The sequence below is a fragment of the Cyprinodon tularosa genome, unplaced genomic scaffold, assembly GCF_016077235.1.
Source record: "Cyprinodon tularosa strain WSP-4 unplaced genomic scaffold, ASM1607723v1 ctg29, whole genome shotgun sequence".
NCBI classification, from domain to species: Eukaryota; Metazoa; Chordata; class Actinopteri; order Cyprinodontiformes; family Cyprinodontidae; genus Cyprinodon; species Cyprinodon tularosa.
This window is the reverse complement of record NW_024038996.1, coordinates 934,894-960,750: the sequence shown is the minus strand read 5'-3', so window position 1 is coordinate 960,750 and position 25,857 is coordinate 934,894. Positions and strand designations below refer to the sequence as shown.

At 36.8% G+C, this 25,857-nt stretch overlaps 1 protein-coding gene across 1 annotated transcript; it reads left to right on the top strand.

Moving 5' to 3' along the window:
* The first annotated feature begins 1,351 nt into the window (after positions 1-1,351).
* LOC119787174 (activin receptor type-2B-like) lies at positions 1,352-25,081 on the top strand. The gene is made up of 11 exons (XM_038290830.1): positions 1,352-1,801; positions 8,594-8,801; positions 13,453-13,568; positions 14,604-14,755; positions 14,891-15,034; positions 15,164-15,307; positions 16,273-16,421; positions 18,188-18,302; positions 19,350-19,488; positions 19,736-19,866; positions 21,014-25,081. Exons 1-11 carry the CDS (start codon positions 1,750-1,752, stop codon positions 21,206-21,208), a joined length of 1,545 nt encoding a protein of 514 aa, XP_038146758.1. The 5' UTR covers positions 1,352-1,749; the 3' UTR covers positions 21,209-25,081.
* Positions 25,082-25,857: the final 776 nt, after the last annotated feature.

Genomic DNA, 25,857 nt, shown 5'->3' with positions numbered 1-25,857 from the left:
GAGTTATAAATATAATGTCTAATACTGTGTAGAGGTGAAATGGGAAAATGGAACGAATGCATTTTAATTAGCATTTACACTATCCTGTTACTCCAAACTGGGGCAGCTGTTTATAGCTATGCCACTTATGCATAAAAGATCATTCAGACAGAAAAAAACTCAACATTTATCATAATCTATAACCTTTGGAACATATTTTTGAAATGGTACAAACAAAGATAGTGTTAACCTGAGATATTACATTTACAATATAGCATTATGATGTTTTTTATTTTATTTTTTTTATTCTGAGGTACATGTTTATATTTTTTAGTCTGCACTTTTCCCCTTTCCAGGTAGGCTGAGTCTATTAAATTTAACATAATAAACTAGACAAGGTTTGGTTGTCACTGTGCTTATTATTGACACATTATAAAATTCTGGTGGGAATAAAGATTTGACCAGAAGGTGTATTTATTTATGTTTCTTTTGTGGTCATTTAACAAAAAACATTAGACAAAGAATTATAATCAGCCATATGCTACTAAAGAAGCCTGCCCAAAAGTGGGCTATAAACATTAATGCACAGAAATAGACTGAAATATAAAGTTATGTAGAATGTAAATAAAATACATTAGAGGTTTATCTACATAACCAACAGTAACAAAATGACACAAAGGTTTACAAGGCACGAAATAACTTTTTAGGAAAAGGAAAACACAAGGTTTAGGGCGATTTCAGTTTGATAAAATATTTTAATTACTGTAAATAGATAAGGAAAGATCCATTTAATTATATGAATAAATAAATACATATATACGCATATGTATATATATATATATATATATATATATATATATATATATATATATATATATATATATATATATATATATATATATATATGTATGTGTGTGTGTATATATCAAACCTAATCCTACATATATGACAGAATTTGCACCAGCAGCTGTAATTTTCCTTATTGTTAAGTAAAAATCAAAGACTGTGTGAACCAACCCTAACCCACCGCGGTCTACTTTAAACATTTATTTCTAACAGGCGTTTTCTAACAGGCTGACTAACAACTAGCCTAGAAAGAAAACCTCCACGTTTATCAGAGAAAGCATAAATTCCTTCTCCCTAACCGGCGTCAATACACCGGACGGAACACACTTACCTCACTGTTCACTCCAAGTGTGTAAAAAAACGTACTAATCATCCCCAGTAAATCGGGATAAAGTCCTAATTTTAAGAGATTTTATTTATTAATTTTTTTAGAACCATGGTGTCGCGTTAAGGTCATTCCGTGGCTGCCTGAGTTCCCCCCTTTGTGTTTACACATCCGGGTTTCCCTGTTTGCAGCCCATTCCCCATTTAGAAGCCATTTTGGACACAGATCAGTAACATGCATGTAAACCCCCGACCGACCTCCCCGACGCAGCGCTGCTACTATTTCAGCGAATAACCTCAGAAAACAACGTTGAGACGTCCATTCAGACGCTTGGACCGGTCGGTGAAGCCGTTTCCGATGCGAAATGCGGCACCTTATTCTGGACTAACCGCCCGGCAGTCAGTTAATCGCTCCTTTTCTTTGCAACATTGTTGCAGCGTCGCGGCTATTGATACGCGCTGTGGAGGTGGAGGAGGTGGTGGTGGGACCGAGGAGGCCTGTGGTCGGTTTAATCCTGGACTGATGTTTTTAGTCAACCTGAGTTTTAATGTTCGCGAAAGAAAGAGGACGAAATCGCTGTCCTTTATTTAAAGCGGAACATGTCTTTTTCATGGCTGACTTGTTCACTTCTTCTGGGAACTTTATGCGCAGGTAAGCAGCTTTTCTTTTCTTTCTTTTATTGATGGCTGTTATTTAACCGTTTTGTTAAAGGGGAAAAAAATAGTGTTAAATTCCGACCCTCGTTTAAACTTTAGTGGCACTGGGATTTAAATCTCTCAGCGTTAATCCTCTTTGACCGCTGTGCTTAAATTTCCCTCTTAAAATGTAGTAACCGCAGTAGGTGTATCTTTATATGTCCCAAAGCTTTAAAAATACTCGTAATTCGATAGTTCTGTGATAAGAAGTTAAAGTAAAACTGTTGCACGCCTTCCCCAACGGTGGCAGGAATAGAAGGCAGCAGCTGCATCAACATCCTGAAACCTCATACACTGAAAAAAAGACATTTGGAGGCTATTCAACTTTAATCATTAATGTAGATTTATGATTGGAGAATTCTTTAATTTTAACTACTTTTATTTGGCAATACATCCAAAATTTAAATAGAAATAAACATTCTAAATGAGACTTAAATTAAACTTTAGTTTTTTTTTTTTTTTACCTGTTTCATTGCTTCCTGCTTTCATTTTGTTCCCATCACTGAATCTTTGCATTTTATTCCTGTGTATAAACCTTCATTGGACCTGTTGGTTGTATTTTTTCACAAGATGCTTTCTTCAACGAGTCGTTTTTACACTCTGATTTCATTTTATTTGGATTTCAGTCCTTGTTTTGACCAGTTTACTCTGAGGAAATATGAGATTTTATTAACCTTAGGCAAACCAAAACAAGTTTTATCAAATTCTCAGCTCATATTTACTCGAGGACATAAAGCCAAATTACTTTAGAGACTAGGGTGGATTTTATGAAATTTCTTCAGATAAGCGGTTGGAAATGCAGGTACTAATTGTTGCCTTAATTAGTACAAATTTGTCCATTGTCTGCACAAAAGTTCTTATAAAAATAACCTGCCCATAAGCTCCCTAAAGTAACCAGGATTAGAAAGGTATGGAATGCCAAAAGGGAGAAAATCACCAACAACCAGATCATCCAGAGTTACAAGAAACAACTAACATAAAATATCAAAAGAGTGAGAAATATAACATGAATATGTAACTAAAGAATGTGTAGCAGACGGTGCCCAACATGGCTGCCGATGGCATAAAGCTCTCATCCATCTAATATAAATTATTTGGAGGCAGGGAACATTTTCCTAAAGAATTTATGTTACTGAAAGGGTTATCTCTGGTTCAGTTTGATTTCAGGTTTTGATGTTATAATTTAAGGTCTTTATACTTTCATATTGAAGGTAACATTCTCCTGCTATCCTCAATAAGCAAGCAGTGTAGGAGTTTATTTAGGTTTACACAGCTGGCAGCCATGTTGGTGGCTCCATGTGTCATAGTGGTGTTGCTTATTCTCATTGGTTGTTTGGTGTCTAGTAGAGAACATTTGTGCTGTATATTTAAAACATATTTCATCTTTAAAAAATGTTGGTTGGGTAATAATGCTAAAAAAGGAATGTTGTGTGAGAAAAAATAAGATGCCATATTAAAAAAAATTAGATGTACAGATGAAGAACTACAGCATTTTAAATGTCCAGATGGGTTTATGCCCCATCAATTTACTGTACAAAAAATAAATAAATAAATTGATCCAAAATAGAAAAATGTTTTAGTTTTAAAACCTCCCATGTTGCTGCAAAATGTTCAATCAACAATATTCATGTTGTCTTTTGTTTTAGTTGCGGTAAATGTTATTGGCCTGACTTGTATTTCTTAGATAAACAAGTTCTTTGCTATTAAAACATATTTTCATCATTTAAAATAAGTAACCTTAATAATATAGAAAGGATTTAGATTTTCAGTTTAAACATAATGTTGAAACTCCAACAGTTAGACAAAATCCAGCTTCTGATGAAAAACAGACTTCACTCAGGTTAACCAAGCAGGTTCTCAGAAATAAAAAAAGCCTTGTCTTTAGATGGGTGTGGACTATTATTCAATATTATTTTTTTTTATATCAAAATAGAATATTATTTAATTGCAGTGACATGGCATTTGTTATATATCAGCACACATTACAGTCTATTATTACAGCGTTTGCCATGGACTGACAACTTGGGCTTTGTGTGGTTTTGTTTTTTAATCATATATATCAATAAAGTTATATTGGCAGACTCGTATAACTAGGCAAAATTATTGTCATGTGTTTTTACAGGATGCTAGTGTGGGCATTCTTTACCTCATTTCTGAAATCAGGAGATGCATTGAGATATAACTTCTGGCCCTAAAGTCAACCCATACAATCATGCTTTGAAAAAGAGTTGTAGCAACAACAAAAAAATCAATGCTTATTGTCCTGCAGCCAGCAGCAGCAAATAAAAAGCATATTTTATTTTTTAAATTACATTTTAAATTATATTGCTCAGCAACATCATTTCCATGCAGAGACTAAACCAATTTTATTTTGGTTCAACTTGTTTGTTTTGTGGGTTTATTTTTGTTGCAGCTCTGGGCAGGAATGTGGAAGAAATGCTTCCTTCTGGATTCATTCTTTATTTTTCAGTAAATTAGTGGTATTTGATCAGCACAGGCAGCAGCTGATTCAAGGCTAAACTAATTTTGGATCTGAGGTTACTGTTACACACCCTTGACACCATGTGAAACTAAGTGTGGAGGATTTTATATTACTTTTTTTCTCTATTATTTGGCTGGTTTATGTGGCCGTTTGCCAAACAGTTCTTTGCCTTATTCCCCAGATGTAAATAAAGTATTCTTCAAATAGTTTTGAACAGGTATGCTTGTAATCAATATGTTCTATATTTTTTTTTTTTACTGCAGCTGTTGTAGAAGCTGTCTTTGAGTTTTAAATATCTCTGCAGCTTATGCCTTTATGGCTTATGGATCAGGAAATGGAGTAGGTAGGCTATACAGTAAGCTGCTTCTCCAGAATTCATGTTTGTTGTGTAAAAGCCCAGTAAAGTGACAGAGGGGGAGGTGGATTTGGGAGGGGGGTGATGATGATGTAGTAAAAGTCCTCTTGGATCCTGTGACCACGGATATCAGAAATGCCATCTCGGCTCAGTGGAGCATTGAGCATCACTGCTGTTAGTGAGTGTGAGTGAATGCATGTGCTCTGCTGTTAATACCTTTCTTTCCGTCCCTCCTTTGTAATAAGCATGGTGTTTGGTCATTTCATGCATCCACTGTATGATATAATGTCTATTGTGTGCTGCTGGACAGCTAAATGTGTGAATGTGTTTGTGTAAGTGACTGTGTGTGTAATGGGTCGGTGGGGGTGAAGTTGGGGGATGGGCAGGCTCCTATAGGCAGGGATTTAAAGAGACAGGCTCTGTTTTTTTCCCCTCTGAACAAAGATTGAGCCTGAATGTCCAAGCTGTATACTGACCAACCTGCACTACTTGTTATCTGCCTCTTTACTTGGCGTGTTCCCGGTGTGTCCGACATCAAAGCCTATAAGAGCATTAACTAAAGGTTTCCATTGTTGAGTTTGAAGATTGCTGTTGTTACATTTAAGCTGAGGTGAGCAGTGATTCTTTCAGGATAAATGCTATTTAAAAATGGCATCTATTCTTACAAATGCATCAGCACTTTTCCATTTAATGCCTTTAGAAAGTATTCACACCCTCGAACATTTTCACACATGGTCACTTTATAACCCTGAGGTTCAGTGCACTTTACTGTGATTTTAGTAGGGATGGAAATGACACATGATTTGGAAAATTCCCATGTCTCCAATTTTTGACAAACTGTCACAAAGTTTAAAAAAAATGTATATATTTTTTTTTTCAGTGGCAGCAATGCGGAGGGGTGGAAAATATTCCATGCTGCTGTCTTTGTTTATTTCCGTCTAAAAATATGGCTGTGGTTTCCAATAATGACCATTTGAACATCCTGAAATCAATATCGTTCCTAACTGGGTCATAGTCCTACTTCGTTGATGTACCACTCTATGTCAGAATGGTCAGATGTGACCGTGTCCCCCATGAAGTAATCATCTCAGAAGAATGACAGCATTGCATCCACCTGTTTTGCATCTTTTGCAGGCCCGTACTGATCATCATTGCGTGTAGCATCACCTGAGACCACACAGAGTCTTGCACAGATTCTCGAACCTCTTTGGTCATAAAGTTTAGGTGTTTAGTGGTGTCAATCCAAAAATGCAAAAGCAAAATACAAGCGCAAAAAAAAGTAAAGTGCAATATAAAAATACCACAAGACCCACCCCCTCGACACTTTGTCTGTTTTTGTTTTTGTCACCAAAAAGTCCCTTTTGTAGATTTTTTGTGATAGACCACAAAATATTGCACCGTCATAAAAAGGTGTGGAAATAATATATGGAATATTAGGAGTTTCAAAATGTTTTAACTATGAAAACAAAAGGAGAAAAAGTGGCATACGTTCAACTCCTTTACTCCCTACAACCCTAAATAAAATGAATATAAACCACTTGCTTTCAAGTAGGATTAAACGATTTTTCCTAAAGAACTCAATTTTGGTTACTTTCAACCAATATTGCCATTTTATTACGATTCAGTTTTTTCATGACCTTGAAAGCTTGCTTGCTCAGCTTGTTCAGAGTCTGGTACTCATCATTCTTCTTCCTCCAAGCACGTTTAGTGGAATTATTACCAAAAAGTTCTATTTTGGTCTCATCTGACCAGATGAATTTCTCCCATAATTCCTCTGGATCATCCAAAGGGTCATTGGCAAACTTAAAACAGGCCTTAACATGTGTGTGTTTAAGCAGGGGAACCTTCAGTCCCATTTATGATTTCAAACCATGATGTCTTGCTGTATCACCAACAGTAACCTTGGAAATGGTGGTCCCAGCTCTTTACAGGTCATTGACCAGCTCCTCTTGTTTAGTTCTGTGCTGATTTCTCACCTTTCTTAGGATCATCGAGACTCCACGAGGTGAGATCTTACATGGAGCCCCAGTCCGAGGGAGATTGACAGTCATGTTTAGCTTCTTCCATTTTGTAATGATTGCTCCAACAGTAGACCTTTTTTCACCAAGCTACTTGGCAATTTCCCCATAGCCCCTTCCAGCCTTGTTGAGGTGTACAATTTTGTCTCTAGTGTCTTTGGACAGCTCTTTGGTCTTGACCATGTTAGTAGTTGGATTCTTACTGATTAAAAGGGGAGGACAGGTGTCTTAATGCAGCTAACGACCTCAAACAGGGGCATCTAGTTTGGCATAATAAATGGAGTGGGTGTGGGCTTTTTGAAGGCAAACTAACAGGTCTTTGAGAGCCAGAAGTCTAGCTGATAGGCATGTGTTCAAATACTTATTTGCAGCTGTATCATACAAAGAAATAGTTAAAAAAGTAATTTATTGTGATTTCTGAATTTCTTTTCTAGATTACGTCTCTCACAATGGACATGTACCTACGATAACAATTTCAGACCGCTCCATCGTTTTTTAAGTGTGAGAACCTGCAAAATAGCAGGGTGTTCGGATACTTGTTTTCTTTGTATATATAGAATGAGAGAGAGAGAGAAGTGTCAAAATTCTGGTAAATCGGTATTGTTAGTCGTTTGTTTTGCAATGGTGTTGCAGGGAAATATTTTGATACCGTCCAGCTCCACTTTGTCCATTTTACATAATGGATAAATATTGCAAAGTTCAACATAACTGTAAACCTATCGCCTGTCACCATCTACAAAAACGGATTGGTTGGAAAAGCAAAGCAGCCAAGAGATCCATAGCTCTGTAATGATCATCAGCTTTAACACAATGTGATTATATATCGACAGGTTTGGATGTTTGCAAATATATCATGATTCGATTTTCCATTCAACTCCTAAATTCCTATGCAAAATCTCCTCATCTGACAGATTTAAATTAAATCGCAAATAAATACAGTTGAACATGATTTTATAATGTTAATTTTCAGGTATTACAGGCATCAAGCATTTCAGTGAAAAATAGCATGATGATGTGGTTCAGTGTTTTCGTTTTATTATTATTCATTCATCTATTAAAGTATCCTTTATCATTTCATAGATGTATTGATGTATTGGTACACCCCTATGACTTAAGTGGGAGAGTCTGTCCACATTGTGGTTACTATGCGAGGTCCACAAATCAGTATTTTATGGTAAGAAATAAATAAATATGTTTGCAGTTTTCAAAGATGCATAGGGGAAAAATGTAAACCTGTCAAGAAAGATGCTGTGGTTTAGAGATAATGTAACCCCGCTGTCTGGATGTTTGTAACTTTAACAGCACAATGGGGTCTCATAAAGGATTGTTTGGAAGGGTTTGAATACAAATGTATGCCATACATAAAAAAAAAAAAATAATAATAAAAAAAAGGTTGTATACTCTTAAACTCACAACAGTGAACCTCATGTTTCCACCAGTCACGTGAAGTCCAAGAAACCCATTGATGCTTATGGTAGTTTGCGGAGTATGAAAACCGTTGGAAAACCCAGTAGTAGTAGCTGTAGTAAGTCAATGCATGTTGGGTTTCTATGCAACAGCAGGCATCTCATTGTTTTATAGCTAATTAGATTTGATAATTTCTCTGAGCGTTTAGCTTTTTTTTCTTCTCTGAATAGATCATTTAGTCAATGGGATTATGCTGAGCCAGTATTCAGCAACAATTTCTTAGCCCAGAGGAACTCCCTTTTTTTCCCCTTCTTTTAGCAAAGAACGCTCCCAAAATTGGCTACATGCCAATTAGATGATGGTGTCTGCACCGAGATGTGGTGTTTTTATAACACAATGAATTCCAAGCCATTTGTTGTGCAAGCTTCCCCTTCTGGGGTCAATTCACTGCAATTCATGCTGACCGTGTCCTTCTGTCCACATCAGGGTACAGTCTGGGAGAGGTGGAGACCCGAGAATGTGTGTACTACAACGACAACTGGCGAACAGAGAGGACCAACCAGAGTGGCTTTGAGCGCTGTGAGGGAGAAAAGGACAAGCGGCTGCACTGCTACGCATCCTGGCTCAACTCCTCAGGGACCATCAAGCTGGTGAAGAAAGGCTGCTGGTTGGATGACTTCAACTGCTATGACAGGTTCGGTCAACACATTTTGCGTATTTCTTCTGGGTTTTGTCGAGGTTTGAATGAATAATGAGGGCAGCAGAATCTCCAACATCCGAATCCACATTTGGTCTAACCCAAATTATTGTAGCCCTCATCCTGAAACACTGACAGCAGATTGATAACACATATGGGCTTGATTTCTAATGGGCAATAGCCTCACAAATGTGAGCATTGGCAAATTTCTTCTTTCTTCAAGCTTTGTTGCTTTTGTAGGTTATGGAAAAAATGTTATCTCATAATTTAAGACTTGTTTTAATTTTTGTATTTCTGTACAGTATTTCCACGAAGGTCCTTTTTTAAATTTATTTTTCTTAAACAGAGACACCGCAATTACCAATGTTTCGTAGAAGATGGTATACTGGTTATCCCAGATTACCATTAAGTTCATCATTCGAATGTTGATGCATTATGCTTCCAAACAGGAATGCCACTTGAAGCTTGCCAGTTGGGGTTTCAAATCAGCATTTCCCTGTTAAGAGAAAGGGGTAGCATTTCTTTAGATTCCTTATCATAAGAGAGACTTAACTTTTCAAGGTGTTCAATGACATCTATATAAATGCAGACTGGAAGAACCACAGTTCTGGTATTATTGGACCATTTGAGACTGTTGATCACTGCAATTTTTAAGAGTGTTTTGGAAAGCTGGGTCAGTCTTTCTTGTGCAACACTCAGCTGGTTTAAACCTTCTCTCCAGGTTAGGTCTCTTTTTGTGTCAGAAGGTAACTTTGCATCAGAGACCCCCAAATTTCACGTGGTGTTCCCAAGGGTCCATCTTTGAACTCCTCCTATTAAATATCTATATTCTCCCTCTAAGTCAGACCTTAATAAACAAAAACATAGGTTACCATTAGTGTTGCACCAATACCGATACCAGTATCAGACGGGCCCCCTTTACTGCCCTACAATGGTGGTATCGGTATCGGCGAGTACCAACATATAGGGCACCGATACCATTTTGAGAGCCATAAGTTTATTCAACTATTGTCACCATCCTGGTAGGCAATAAAAAGTTCTACTGGATTCACTTTGTATTAGATTTTTTCCTGCTTCACAAAGGTAGGCAGCAGCTTGACAAAGCCATGATTAGGGCTGGGTATTGTTCCAAAATTTTCGGTTCCGGTACCAATACCGATACCTTCACTTCGATACCGGTTCCTGATCGATACTTTTTTCAATACCAGTTTAATAATATCAATTCGAAAAAAAAAAGAAAATTACACAACATAAAAAAGTACAAATCTTGAGTTTTATTTTAAGCTCTGATTTTTACATTTACATTTTTCCTCTTACATAAAAAAAAAAAATCAGTGTCTAATATTCACTGTTACATTGTGAGGACCTTTTTACTTAGCAGTTTTCCTTTAGAAAAATTACCATGTCTGAAAAACAAGCCCGTTGAAAGGGATCCTACTGACAGCACACCGCTGGTATGTGGGGGTCTGAGGTGCTCCGACAGAAATATTGGAAGGCAGGATGAACTGACTGCACTGATTAAGTTTTCAGGTGGATTTTCCCACTTAAAAACATAATAAAACTACTTTATTCCCATTGATCACAGCAAATATAGCTGCAAGGCAAATAAAGGATAGAGTAGCTCCGCCTAACATGCGTCAGACCCATTTTTGCACCGCGCAGCCAGAGCAGCAAAGCTTATTCAGCCGCGCGTCAGAAGCTGGTACAAGCAGCAAAAAAGGAAGCAGCAGACGCGATTTTGCTGCTCTTGCTGCATCCAGTTTGAAAGCAGCATGATTCACTCCGCTCTGGCTTTGCTCTGCCCACGGGCTGCTGAGAGGAGGATGGTCGCGCTGGCTGCGGTCCGCCCTTCTTGCAGTCAAACACCAAGCAACTTTCTGCTCTTAAATTGTTTCTGTGCACGATGTATTGCATTGCGCACTATTGGCATCAGTCTTAATAAAGTGAAGCCACACTTTTGACCTGGGGGGCTTTTTAAAGGGGTTCCACGACGCTCACAACCAGTTCACAACAGATACACATGAACCCTGGCTGTAGGCGTGACCACCTGTGTATTTTTCCTGGATGACGCAATCACGTTAAGTGTTACAGCCAATCACCGAAACTTGGTACCGAAAGACGAGGCATGTTTCGATACTCTGTAGAACCAAAGCATTTCCATAAAAGAACCGAAGTTCCGTACCCAGCCCTAGCCATGATGGCAATTATTTTACATTATTATGGTATCGGCCGATACTGCACAGCCAGGTATCAGGTATCGGTATCTGGGCCAAAAAATGGCATCGGCGCAACACTGGTTACCATAGCTATGCAGATGAGACACAGCTAAACATTATGTCACCAGATGGATGAATGTGAATCCATTCAAGTGCTGCTTAAATGCATACAAGAAATCAACACATAAATGTCCCTAAATGTATTTCAGCTGCATCAAAACGAAACTTTTGGACCAAATAAAGAGTTCTGAGCATACAACTCCAGTTAAGACAGCTATAAACTACAAATTAAGCCAGCAATCTGGGTATGGTGATTGACCGTCACCTGAACCTTCAGAGGCACATAAAGACGGTAACAAACTTGGTCTTCGTTGACTTAATGAACATGTCCAGGGTTACAGGACTAATATATTAGCATGACCTTAGAAAAAAAACAAATTCATGCATTTATCTTTAGAATTGATTACTGAAACAGTGTCTTCACAGGTCCTTCTAAAAAGTCAGACAGCTGCAGATGGTCCAACGTGCTGCTGCCTGAATCCTCACTAACACTAAGAAAATGGATTTTTCATATTATGTACAGCTCTTTGAGTTGTCTTGCTACTTTACTTTGCAATATGCTTGGCCCAGCTGCATGTCCAGATGACGTCATATATGCCTGCCTCTCCACTTGGCGTCCATGGAGACAGAATTTCCACACTGGTCGTTTAGGAAAATTAGTAGCTACTCTGACAGATCCACGTGGAAAAACATGGCGAGCAAGCAACAGCTCCTACCTGAGAGGGTTCACAAATATAAACATGTAGAGACATCCTGTGATTGAGCCCATAAACTTCACCACTATTGGCAGACTGTAGAAAAACAGAAAATAAATTATTGTCGCTCTTGAACAACAAGAAGTGACTTTGAAAAAGTGGTTGCAGAGGCTGTGACAGGCAGCTCATTTTTTGTGCGGATTGTGTTTGTGTCAAGCATAATGAGCCATTAAGACATCTATTAGAAGGTGTCCAGCAACAGGTGGGTGCGAGGCAGTACTTGGATCCTGTTTCCCCCGTAAACTCAGAGAAAACTTCAGTCACTCTGAAACTTTCACAGACATGAGTTTAAAATGAAGGAAGAGTTCAAGTGGGAAACCTTTAGCGGCCTTAATAGAGAGACTTGTTCAAACCCTATTATACCTTGATATGTTTTACACAAATAACTACCCTATGCCTACCAGATATAAAATATTATCAGATAACTTTTCTTGTCTGATTGGCCTGAGATTGACTGATATCAGTGGCTCTTTAAAGTTAATGAAGAGCAGTGAAATGTGTCAGAGATTTCTTTCCTGTAGGATTTATTGTTATGTTCCAGCAGGTTTGGTTTCACCCTGGAACAGAAATTCTTGGTTTGAATAATAAGAGGCTGCGTATCCTTGGGGGAGATCCAAAACCAAAACCTGTATAACGGGACTCTCCTGTCAGATTCTTCACCAACGAAACAAAGATAAATGTGCTTGAACAAGTGTGTTTGTTTTGATTCTTAGTAGCTTTTACATGGCAGCAGTTCATATTTCTGTTGGAAGACTTTGAAGCAAGTATGTGAAAAAATCCAATTGAAGAGGAGATGGCATTATTTTTGGGATAAACTAAATTTTCTTTGTGGTTTATACAAGGTAAATAAGTGTATCCTAAGTCCCAAATGTTATTTTAAACAAGTCTGTAATCTTTGTGTAATAGTTCAGACATTTACTTTTGTTAAGACAAGTTAAATAAACGTCATTTTTGTCTACATGCTTTTTAAAATATAATTATATTTAGTGTAGTTGCAATGAAGTGTCATTGGAAATGCTGTAAAAGCTCATTAGTGCCAAAAGGAAGCTGAAAGAGACAGTAGCTTCAATATTGACAGTGGCTATCAGTTAGAAAGGGTTATTGTCATGGCATCTTGTCTGTTCGTATTTTTCAGGCACCCAAAAGGCTGTTGTTTAAAAAAAAAAAAGAGAGAGAGAGTGAGAAAAGAGACTGTCAGCCAGCCTAATAAGCTGTCTTTATTTATTGACTTTTGTCAACACAACAGGAAAGTCTTCATAGCAAGTGTTGAACAAAAATACCCAATGTCTCCTTCATGTCTAGGTTTATTGTAATAGGTTGCTGACATACAGGCTGCATCTGAATTATACTTGGACAGAATTCATATTGGCAAGGGACACTGGAAATTTTATTAAGTTTAGTTTTAATCCTAAATTGTATCATAACAACCTACTGTTACCCACCAAAGGGATCCCAAATAATGCAATCTATTAACCAGAGTTCCAGTTTTCCTCCTTTTTTCAGCAGCTAAAACACAGAATATTGTAAATCAAAATACAGACTCCTGTATTATTTCAGCTTGAGTTAAAATTACGAAGCATAAAAGAATCTTATTTTTGGTTTTCTGTCATGTCTTAGGCAAGAGTGTGTCTCTATGGAGGAAAACCCTCAGGTGTTCTTTTGCTGCTGCGAGGGTAACTACTGCAACGAGCGATTCACTCACCTTCCTGACTTGATTGGCAGCAGGACCCGAGGTGAGTGGTGATAAATGCGACCTACCTACGCACTGTGAATGCTTTTCCCTTTTAGATTATACTGCAGCATCATTTTTGAGCCATAATCCTTAATTAGCATGCACTTTAGCAGCTGCAACATGGCACAGCTGTTACACTATTTAGTTCCTCTGCCAAAACTGTCGTTTTCTTTATATAATTTCTAATTTTTAAAGCTTAAAGTTGAACATAGATCATCTGTTGCTTTGAAAGCTTTTATACTAAGATGTCATTTGTTGAAATCTTTGCACAAACTGATGATGAAAAGTAGATTCTAGATATGATATACCAGTTTAATGATCTGTCTTTTTTTAAGAAAAACTTCATTCTTGATCTAATTCTTTGCACAAAGACTTGTCGTCTTTGCTCACTTCTACCTTTCTAAATAAGTCATATAGTGCTGTGGTTTAGACACTAATGTGAAACGTCTGCAATCTAAGCTGTTCTGCATTTTTGTTTTTATTTAGTATTGAATAACTTGGCAAGTATGTGACTTGAATATGTAGTAGCAGTAGTCTGCCTTCCTATAATAAGTCAGAGTCACTTTAGTAAATGGTTACATAAATGCTTGAAAACTCAGAAGACTTTAGGTGCTGTATAGTCCTCCCCATTTCATCAGTATTACATGGTCAACGATACTAGTAATTATGCTCCATTTAAATCACTTACATTTGATCTGTTTTGTGGTAGATTTTTGGTCACATCAGGAGTTTTAGCTGGCCAGTTTGATTTTGTTATAATAAAGGGCTGGACCCATCTAGATTCAGTCAAACAGAGGCAGAGTTTTCCTCTGGTTCAAAAACTATGCTTACATTTGTACTCTATTTTGATCTAAGTTATTGATAACTTGTCACTATTATTTTTCTCCCATCAGTTTGGATTATTTTAGTAGAATCTTTATCTGTTTTTTATTTTCTCACCAGTCATCAGTTTCTACAGGGGAGGTTTTCAGAGCTGCTTTACAACAAAATGTGATGTTGCCGGCCTGCTGACACATGCCCTGTTTGTCCTTTACAGTGAAAATCCGGCCTCCGCCCCGTGTGCCATCAATGCTGAATGTTCTAGTGTACTCTCTGCTGCCGCTGTGTGTGCTGTCCTTGGCCCTCGTTTTGGCACTGTGGATGTACCGCCACCGCAAGCCTCCTTATGGACACGTGGATCTGAGCGAGGTGAGCTAGGCCATAACCCTACCATACTTTTTATTACAACTTATATTAGGAGGTGATTTAATGTGTCAAAGTCATTATATATATGTTTTTTTCATGGAATTATTTGGCTGTAATCCTGCTTGTTTATTTAATCAGGATCCTGGACCAGTCCCTCCTTCTCCTTTGGTGGGTCTGAAACCTCTGCAGCTTCTGGAAATCAAAGCTAGGGGGCGCTTTGGCTGTGTTTGGAAAGCTCAGTTAATGAGCGAATATGTTGCTGTAAAAATCTTCCCTGTTCAGGTAAATTAGAATAGGAATATTCTTACTTTTCCTATTCCTGTATTGGAAATTAAACATAAGAGAAAGAAAAATTTAAATTATTTTAAAGAAAAACAAAATCTCTTTGCATTAATATTTTGTCTTCTGCAGGATAAGCAATCATGGCAGAATGAGCGGGACATCTTCTTGACGCCTGGGATGAGACACGAAAACATCTTGCGCTACATTGCCGCAGAAAAGCACGGAACCAACCTGGAGACGGAACTGTGGCTTATCTCAGAGTTTCATGAAAGAGTGAGAATATACCTCTCTACTTGTTTACAAATTTAGTTTTATTGTTCCCCCTAGAATCAAAGCATCCAATATGTTTGATGAAGATTTTGCTTTACATTGTAGTTTCAATCTTTTTCTTTATTTGTTCTTTTCTCTTTAGGCATCATATTTAACTTGATTTTCCTACAAACCTTGTATTTAAAAGCACATATTGTAATACTATTGATATTATGGATGACTCTAATACCTATTTAATTAGATGCCACCTGTTGTCTGCTTGCAACAACTAGATTTATCAGCTTCTCTGGTTAACATCTGTCTCTATTTGTGCCCAAATAAATTGGGCTGCTTACAAGGGATTAGAATATTCAAAAAAACCTTGTTCTATATTGATAATTGAATTCAAAAAGGGACTGTCGTGTTTCCTACAGGTTTTTCAAAAGCAGAATATGTGCCAAGAATGAGATCATAATGATGGTCATTGTATAAAGTTAATAAAATAAAAAATCTCTTTATTAGAGAATTAAAACAGACAGAATACATTATATATATATGTATATGTACAATATGCTTAGGTAATATGTTGAGAAGTCTGCTGCCTTGACAGTTGTTTAATTCAAAATGATCAACACTCTAAACTTAAATAGTCTGTCAAAAAAGTTTGTTGGCAAAGAAGCTGGTTGTTCATCGTGCTCTAAGCACATTAAATAGATGATTTTTCATTAGCTATAATCCTTAATTAAAGATATTGCTGGTTGACTTTAACTCACTTTGTGTCATAAATCAGTAGTTTCACACAGATAAAATTTCAAATGCTTCTTAACTCTTGTAGATGCACCTACTGTACTTGCTTATTTCCACATTTCCCTTTCAGGCTCAATTTTTAGCAGCTTTGCAGCAGCAGTCTGTTAGAAAGAGATTAAGAAACGCTGGTGTATGTGTTTATGCTTGTCCTTTAACCTTTTGTCTGTTTTGTGTGTGAGCAGGGCTCATTGACGGACCACCTGAAGGGCAACACTGTGACCTGGACTGAGCTGTGTCACATAGCAGAAACCATGGCCCGTGGATTGGCCTACCTCCATGAAGACATTCCCAGCTACAAGGGGGAGGGGCCTAAACCTACTATTGCGCACCGGTAAACAAAGAAAAAATGGATTTAGAAAAGATATGCACTGAAAGCAGTTATGTGGTTTTGGTGCACATTCTCAGTTTCTTTCTCTTTAATTTTCAACCCTCTGCAAATGCACTGTTTTGGCCCCTAGTGTTAGTGCATGTTACATTCAGTTAAACAGAGTCTAATCTTTTCAATCATTATAGCTTTGGTACACTTCTGATTTAACCCGACTATTATTAGTCATCAGTGCAGTGCATGCATTGTGGACCTCCTGGGTCTTTCTGACTAAAAGAAGTATTTTTAATCCAATTGGTTGTTAGGTTATAGTACTGATCTGAATCCTGCAACAAAACCTGTCAGTGCAGCACAGGCAAAGGACTGTATGGTAACCTTGAATGTAAATACCACCATTGTACAGCATCACTGTATTTACATAAAAAGCGTTTAAAACCATAAAACGATGTTATAAGACAGCTTCTAAATGAGAATTACAGCATTAGTACGGCTAAGACGGTTTTGACAAAGTATAAAACTGAATGTGATTTGGTCCTGTGCTGGATGATGGTTTATTGAAACGGTTTATTGTGAATGAATTCAAATACAAGTGATGAATCACGCTTTAGTGTTTTTTGTTTTCTTCTTGAGAAAAACATTGTGTTGAAATTGCTTTCCAACCATTGTTTTTTTTCTCTATGTTTGTCATGAGGCAGTTTTTATGTTTTTGATTTTCCACATCAGTTTTTCTTAGCTGAGACTTTTGATGAGTTAGGAGAAACTGTAAATATTTGCCTGAGAAAATGCAGTAGCTTTCTGGCACATTTTTAGCCACACTCGCCATCATCTTCATTTTAATAATTTTCATTACCATTTGTCGGCTCAGCTTGTGTAACATGTGAATCTTGAAATATATACCTTCTGAGTATATTCAGTATATTTGGTTACAACGTAAAAATACTTCAGCATTAAAAAAAGACCCTTGCCATAACATCTATTTTCAAACAGTTGAATTTGTCTTTCTTGTTAGAAAGGCAAATTCAGGTGTTTGAAAAAATGTGTATAGGATGTGAGGTGCTGACCAGCAGTGCGCAGTCAGAAAACTGTAGTCACACCAGCACTTTCTCTAAAAATCGACCATAAATGGTTGGAACTGTGTGTAGTAAACTAAGTAGTTCTTGTGCAATGACTGTTGACTATATGGTTTCACTAGCGTATAGCCCCATTTACTCTAACTTTTTGAAACCGTGCCTAGATCGGTCCGAGCACAGTAACCGAGATAACTGTTGAGTGTAAATGGCACGCACATCTGAGCCGGATTGTGCCAGATACAACCGAACCAGACACGACTAAATCTAGTTCATCAGTAGGGCTCCGTGCGGTTCAGTTCTGACAGTTTTTAGATAATATAAAGCGCAGTCAGCTTCTGTAATCATGAAATTTCAGATATTCTTTTTTGTTAAGTATATAATTCCATGTGTTAATTCATAGTTTTAGTCCCTTCAGTTTAAAACAAAATTTTTTATAGTCATGAAAATAAAGAAAATTATTTGAATGACAAGGTGTGTGTCCAAACTCTCTATCTCTCTGTCTCTCTCTCACTGGTGGCCTATTCACAAAATCTCGATGGTTCTCATTTGATTTATCTAAGATCAGACGTTCCCATTTCCAGGTTGTGCTTGAATGATTTGTTTTTCACTGAAAGCATCTGCATTAAATTATGTGACTGCTGTGACCAAACACCTCCATTAAAAAAAGGCGTTTTAATGACTGCTGTGAAATAAATCCTCCAGGGACTTCAAGAGTAAGAATGTGCTTCTGCGGGATGATTTAACTGCGGTCATCGGGGACTTTGGGCTTGCTGTGCGATTCGAACCAGGACAGCCTCCTGGAGACACTCATGGCCAGGTAGGAAGAACTTCAGGTTAGGTTTTCACTCTCATCATGACTCTAGGATATGTATTGCATTTTTACATGTTCCATAAAGAATTATTGGAACATAAGACTTTTAGTTGTATTGTCAATAATTTGTCCTATCTAAAGTAAGGATCTCTTTAGTCCCTGCAATGTTTTTATGGAAGTCTTTTCACTAATGGATTAAAAAAAGGTTTTTTGTTCTGTCTAGGCAGTTGGACAGACTCTTTCTGTTCTGATTAAGAAATCAAGAGTTATTTTTCAAACAGAATAGCCTCATTTGTATTTACACACATGTGGGCTCTATTCACAGTTTGATACATCTGCTTTTCTTTAGGGAAATTAGAATGAAGGTAGGGGAGGTTAAAGCAAATTCTCGCCCATGTTTCAGATATTATTTTTCTACAATCTGTGTAAAAACAAAAAGTACAGGTGCATCTCAAAAAATTAGACAGTAATTGAAAAGTTTAGTTGTTTCATTAACTCCATTAATTAAATTACATTAATTCCACTTAGCTGTTAATTATGATGGTTTCCAAGCTACAGCCATTGAAAATATGGCAGTTATTTTAGATAACTAAAGTAATACATCAAACCAATAAAAACATATCATTACAGAAATGTGGGTTTAATGAAAAGTATGTTTAATCCCTACTTATAGGTTATTTTGAAAATGTGCTTAATCTAGCAAATGAATACAATTTGCTAAAATGTACTTGTTTGCAATACTTTATAATACATTATAATATATAATACATTATAATATATAATACATTATAAACTCATTATAAATTTTTAGAGAGGATTACTTTAGTAGTGTGCTTTACTTGCATCTGCTCTTCATCTAAGATGTTGGGGAGAAACACTGCTTTTTTTTTTTATTAATGCAGAATGGGAATATTTAAGAGTTTTACTCCAAATAGTTGACTATAATATTTTAACATTTTATTTTTACAATGCTAACTTTATTCAGACTGTTCTTTATGCATCTGAAATCCCATCCTGGATGTGAATTTTGTTTGAATCCAATATGAATTTCAGGTCGGTACGAGGCGTTACATGGCTCCAGAGGTGCTGGAGGGAGCCATTAACTTTCAGCGAGACTCCTTCCTTAGGATTGATATGTACGCCATGGGCTTGGTGCTGTGGGAGCTGGTGTCCCGCTGCTCGGAGACAGACGGTAAGCCAAACAGTGCAAGAATGTTACTTCACCTACGGGGGAAAGGTCACTGTGCTGCGGGCGATCTTAGTAAACATGGGCTTTGTTTTTTTTTTTGTTTGTAGAGCTGTCCAATTGTAGCGTCAGCTTTATTCACATTTAATATTTCAGATATTGGAATCTGAAACTCTTTCCTGTTCTCATGCCTCTCTGTTTCCTGTTCCTGTTCTCCTGCTTTCTGCTCTACTGGGCTATTGTTTCTCCTCAGGTATAGTTGGTGAGTACATGCTGCCGTTTGAGGATGAAATAGGTCAGCATCCTTCCCTGGAGGACCTGCAGGATGTGGTCGTGCACAAGAAGATGCGTCCAGCCATCAAGGACTGCTGGCTCAAACATCCGGTGAGTAAACATGGAACAATGACCATTACATTTCCATCTCAAATACCAGAATATACTACACCCATATGTTCAATAAATCTAGTCAGATTTAATGCTTCATGGAACCTGTTATAATCCAATTTCTTTAGCTTTGTCTAAAGAAGGATATAAAGAAGTTTCCAAATTCTAAGATGTGAGAGTGAATGCTGTCCCCATCTGGAAATATTGGCCCATTTTTTGAAGATGTGCTTTAATCTGGACAGTCTGTTAATGATTTTTATTTTGAAGTCAGAAATGACCTGGTCTTCAATGACTTTTTGTGTTAATAGAGTTGGCAATTAAAGGAACAGTTTGCTCACAATTTTTTGCTACACTGAAGAACTTACCACCACCATAAAAACTTGATGACAGCATTTTGGCTTCACTGCAAAAAAGACAGCAGGTCATTTTAAAGAGGATTGGAGATTTATTTATGTCTGACCATGAGTAGAAAAGTTTTTTTCTCTTTCCTTGTAATCATGTTGTTATTGTGTTTATGTAAGGCTTTGATACATGTTTAAGCATTCAGTAATGTGTGTTGGTAGTCTGTATTTTGCATCTTCATTAGACAGTTGGTACCTGTCACTGAGATTATTTTCCTTATTTTGTACTTACTGAAAGCCACAAATAACCCTGCGCTTTTAGGCCGGTGCTTTCACTGTTAAACACTTATTTAAACGTTAAGAGCGTTGTTTTGATGGAGTATGATGTCAGCCTGCCTTCATGCAGACGGTCTGGAGTGCATGAAATGCACACATTTCTTTTCTACACTGGACTTTTCTTCAATAAATACATTTTAGTTATTGTACAGTCTGAAAGTTTCACTTTCTGAAATGGGTAATAAAAAGTGACCCTTTTTCATGATATTGAAATGTTTCTTTTACTAAATTTAAACCATTTACCTGGCAGTGTTTGGTTACTCAATTCTTGAAGAATTTAAGCACTGCAAAAAAGCACAAAAGCTGCCTGGTATCCCAATAATAAAAAAAAAATGTTGTTGTCCAATTAGTGCTAAGCCAAAAAAAAAAAAACAAATATATATATGTATATATTTTCAGTCCCGCCACTTATTTTTATAGATAAGAAATTGTAAATAAGACATTTTTGACCTCTCCATTTTTATTTTCAGGGTTTGAGTCAGATGTGGGAGACCATCGAGGAGTGCTGGGACCATGACGCTGAGGCACGACTGTCAGCTGGCTGCGTGGAGGAGCGCATCAGCCAGATCGCCAGGACGATAGGCAGCACTACCTCAGACAACCCAGCCTCCATTGTGACATCTCTCATCAACGAGGACCTACCTCCCAAAGAGTCAAGTACCTAAATGGGTGACACCTTGCCTCACCTAAGCTCCTGACTTATGTTCATTCTCAAACCCAAGCTCAGCGGATCTATGTTAACGTTAACAACTCTACCCCACATCCCCTCCCTGTCACCATAGCAACCTACATGAAGCTGCTCGTTACCTACATACTAATATTTTGTTTCTGTTTGATGTTCTTCTGTGTTTTACTAACGCATCCATCTGCTGTAGTTGAATTAGTAATAAGCTGTGTGATGGGCACATCTCATATCACCTCTGTGTCAAACCTTAAACCTAATCATTGCTTCCATGTATTTTTTTAAAAGTTTAGTGTGTCCTGTTGTTTTTTTGTTTTTGTTTTTTTAAATCACCCCACGAGCTGCTGTGTTTGTTGTAGTTCCCATCTGTGGCCAAATTCTGGAAAAACCTTCGCTCCAAACCTCAGACAACACGCTGCACACCTCGGAAGAAACATTTTGAGACTGTTAAAACAAAAAAAAATATTTTCATCTTCCTCAGGGGTTGAAGCTTCTCGATTTATAAATTTGGAGAGTGCTCCCTTCCTTTCGACCTGTGAATTCTTCAGAACGAGATGTAGAGAGAAAATAAAAAAAACAAAAAAGGAACGGAGCACTTTTTGTTTTTTCTTAGGGAGGAAGCAAAATCTGAACTGAGCAGTCATATGGGACTTTGTGAAGATTTCGGACAGATGTCTTGTCCTTGGAACTACCTCTCAGGTATCCAGTAGGCTTCTTTGAAACATTTCTATAAGTTGAGAGCCAAGCTATCCACCTAGCTAACATGGACATAATCCTGGATGATATTGTTTTTATTTTGTTTTTAATTTTTTTGAATTTCAGAGTTACTTTTCTGCCAGTGCCAGGGGCATTGACTGATGCTGTCTGGAGTTGCAATGTTACACATTCTTAATTTTATCCATATGCATTTGTGTGCGAGTGTGAGAATGTAATGATTTATGATTGAGTGTGTGTTTTTAAAGTAAAAACGACTAACAGGTAATTTAGGGTTTATCCTTGTGATTGTCATGCATTTTTTATTTTATTTTTTTAATTTCATAGGTGTTTGGTTACTAGACTCAGTCGGACACGGGTCCACAGATACCTCAGTTACTGTATGTCATGCAAGGAGAGCTCAAATTGGTTGCCTTTGTCTCAAATGCAATGCCATAGTTGTACCATAATATGAACACCATACATTGAATGTCCGTTATGCTGCTGTGACTATTCCAGGATACTCAAGGATTTGTAGATGTACATGTATTGTTTGTTAATGTAACACTAACTATCCATGATATTATGTAAGGCTAATATCCTGTTTTTGTGGGTATTTTTTGTGCGTTTTTTCTTTTGACTGGGTAAGCCTTCAGCTGCTTACTCTTCCAGACTGACCTCAGATATTCTGACAAGTACCTCAGGCTTTTTCTACATGTATATCAAGTTGTGTTAATGTATTTTATTATGTTTGAGTAGTTGAAAGAATTTATTGCAGGTGGGATGGCCTCTGTCTTTATTTTTTATTTTTATTTTTTTTGATAGAACCTGACCACTTTTCATGATGTAAATGCCCTACAAATGTAAAAAGAGAGGCAGATTCCTGTAAATATGCTTGTACACATAAGACGCCTGATACGTAAATATTTTGTTTTACATTTATAAATGGGGGGCATTTTAATAAATTTGAGTGTCTTTGAAAATTTGCTTTGAAAATTGAAACTTGTTTAGTTTAAACGCACAAATGGAAGTTTTTAAGTCTTTTTTTTTTTTTCTGTTTGTTTTTATGATTTTTACTTAACCCGATTAAAAAAAAGACAAAATTCAGTTTCTCAAATAAGTGACATAAAACCAAAAAATTTATCTTATACACTCTACAGTCTCAACACTGTACAGTATGAACTCTCAATACTTGATCAGTGCTCATTTTGCACTGGTAATACCTGGTGAATAACTGGCTCAGTTGCTACTGTTTTGAGTCTTGCATCTTCCAAGTGTTTTTATTCCACTCAGTATTCTATTGTGCTTTAATGCAGCACTCTAATCAGACAGAAACGTCTTCAGCTGGCTTTCCCTTCTCATGAAGGATGGTCATTAAGCTCTATTAATATGTTAACCAAAACATCACAATAACATTTCTCCATTAGAAATCAGTTTTAATGTCTTTATGTAGTATTTTTTTCCCCAATAAAACCACTATTGTCAAACTCCATGTGCAGTACTGGTCTTAAAAACGATTCTTGCAAAACTGGCTGTGTAGTAAAGAAAAGGTTGAGTGGAAGGAAAAAGTATTTTTATTTTTTGGCATTTATGTTTATATACCGAAATGACTTTTCATTGGTTTTGTGTAGTACTTAAACTTTGACGAACTGAATTTTGTTTTCATTAGCTATAAGCCAAAAATGATCAAAACAAACAGAAATGGACTAAATTATATCGCATGTAATGAATTTATTTGTTAAATTTGACTTTCTGAATTGAATTACTGGAAGACAAACTTTTTGATTTTATTCAAATTTTTTAAGATGCACCTCTAAACAATCAGGGCATTTGCAGTGTTCATTTCAGATACAGAAAGGGGTTTATTGACACCATATCTACCAATCCATTTAGATCTCTAGCCCTGTTTTTTTTTCACTCTTAAGAGAAGTGTTACTGATATCAGTGGTTTATGATATTGAATCATCTTATTTAGAGGTTGTGAGGGTGGCACTGGCATTCAAAAATAAAAATGTGTATATCATCGCGGAAAAGAAAAACGAACAAATATTTTTATGGTTTTGGTGTGGCGGCTTCTGTGATTGGCCACTTGTTTGAACAGTATTGCCTCAATATTAACCTGCTGATGTGACGTTCTGACCTGTTTATAGTGATAGTTTAGCCACGTTGGACAACACACAGGCTCATCTGTTGTGCTTTGATTAGTGGTGTGGAAAGATAGTGATTTCTTTTTTTAACAGTGGTCTGTAGCTCTAACTGATGTGCAGTTTTGGTAAAAGGACTTCTGGGGGAAAATAATTCAATGCTGAACATTTTTTTTTTTTTCCCGGGGGGAAACCATCATTGTGTTTGTAGCCACATGACTGACTAATGCAGCACCGTTGGGGTTTACGCCGACAGCGCCCATGTGCACGGTCCAAGGGTCCAGCAATATTTACTATACAGCAATAGTCATTACACTCAGCTGTGACAACAGTTATCCTCTGCAGCCCAACACAGAACAACTCCTCACACCTTGACCATCCTCTGACAGCCTCTTGTTGATAAGGGGGGTAGGAAGAAAAAACAGACCCAGAGGATTAAAACTTTGGTGCGCAAGCTGATTGTGGCCCAGGTGCTTTTTTTTTTCCGAATCGTGCCAGGCAAACAACATGTCATGTGGTAAAATCTGCTGTGACCGGTTGTTACCTCCAAATGCTGTCTTACACCTAGCTCTTCTGAACCGAAAAAAAACCATGTTACCTCATGCAGTATCTTTAGTAACACTAACACGAAGTCGGTCTCATCTTCAGCAACATAAAAAAAATATATAGAAAAAAAAAATCAAGTATTGTGTATATATTTACTTGCTAAATGTAAAGGGTTTCTTCCTTTTTATGTGTGGATCCTGTGAAAGCAAAATCATATTTTTTTTTTGTTTGCAGTCAATATATTGTTTTTTTTCTTTATTATTACTGTGTGAACGAATGTTGGAACTGTGTTACCTTCCCTGTTTATGTGAACTGTGTATGTGTGCGTGCATGTGTTTGTTTGTCGTTTGGTTTCTTTAATTCAGTATGAATGGAAACTATGTGCATTAAAATACTTAGAATTATAAACTAGATGAGAATACATTCATCTTTTTGTATATGAAAATAAAGTTGAATCCTGATTTAAAAATAAAGTTTGGTGTGATTTCTTTTTATTTCCCATCGGTTAATTAATTAGAACCTAGAAATACAAAAAGTGCATAAAATAGTCTTAAGAAAACCTGAGTAAAACCTAGATCTATTAGTGCACATGTACACTAGATGGCAGCAAAAATGTAACCAGCATTTTTTTTTTCTGTTACAATGCACTGTGATATTAGTATTGTTTTTCTTGTTTTGCTTGTTAAGTGGACGCATAGGGCTCTTATAATGGACACAATGTTTAATATATTTAGTTTTAGTGTAATGAATACATACTTTTCCAGAAAGTGAACTAACAAGCAAAGCAAAAAATAAATAAGATGGATAGATCATATAAACCAGGTAACAGGGAATTGTTTATTGATTCATACCTATTTTTCCCCTAAACTTTACATCAGCTAATAAAAAAAGATTCTTTATTTACTTACTTTACTTACTTATTTACTTAAAGCTTCCTCTCAGATGGTGTAGATATTAGATATATGAATTGTAGGGGGGAAAAACAAAGCATACCCTACAATTCAACATACCATCCAAGTCTCCCTGTCACATTCGGAGATCCCTCGTTCATTCCAACATCAGACCTTGTTTGGCTTAGATAACTAATAAGACTTACAAATATTGAATTTTTACAAATCTCCTTTGACGTAAAACTTTTTTCAGGTAACCGTGATCACGATTTATGTAGTAAGTATTAAATCAAAAGAACTATTCCGAGCTTTATCTTATTTTTGCAGGCACTTGAACGCATCACAGAGTTAGCCTCTGA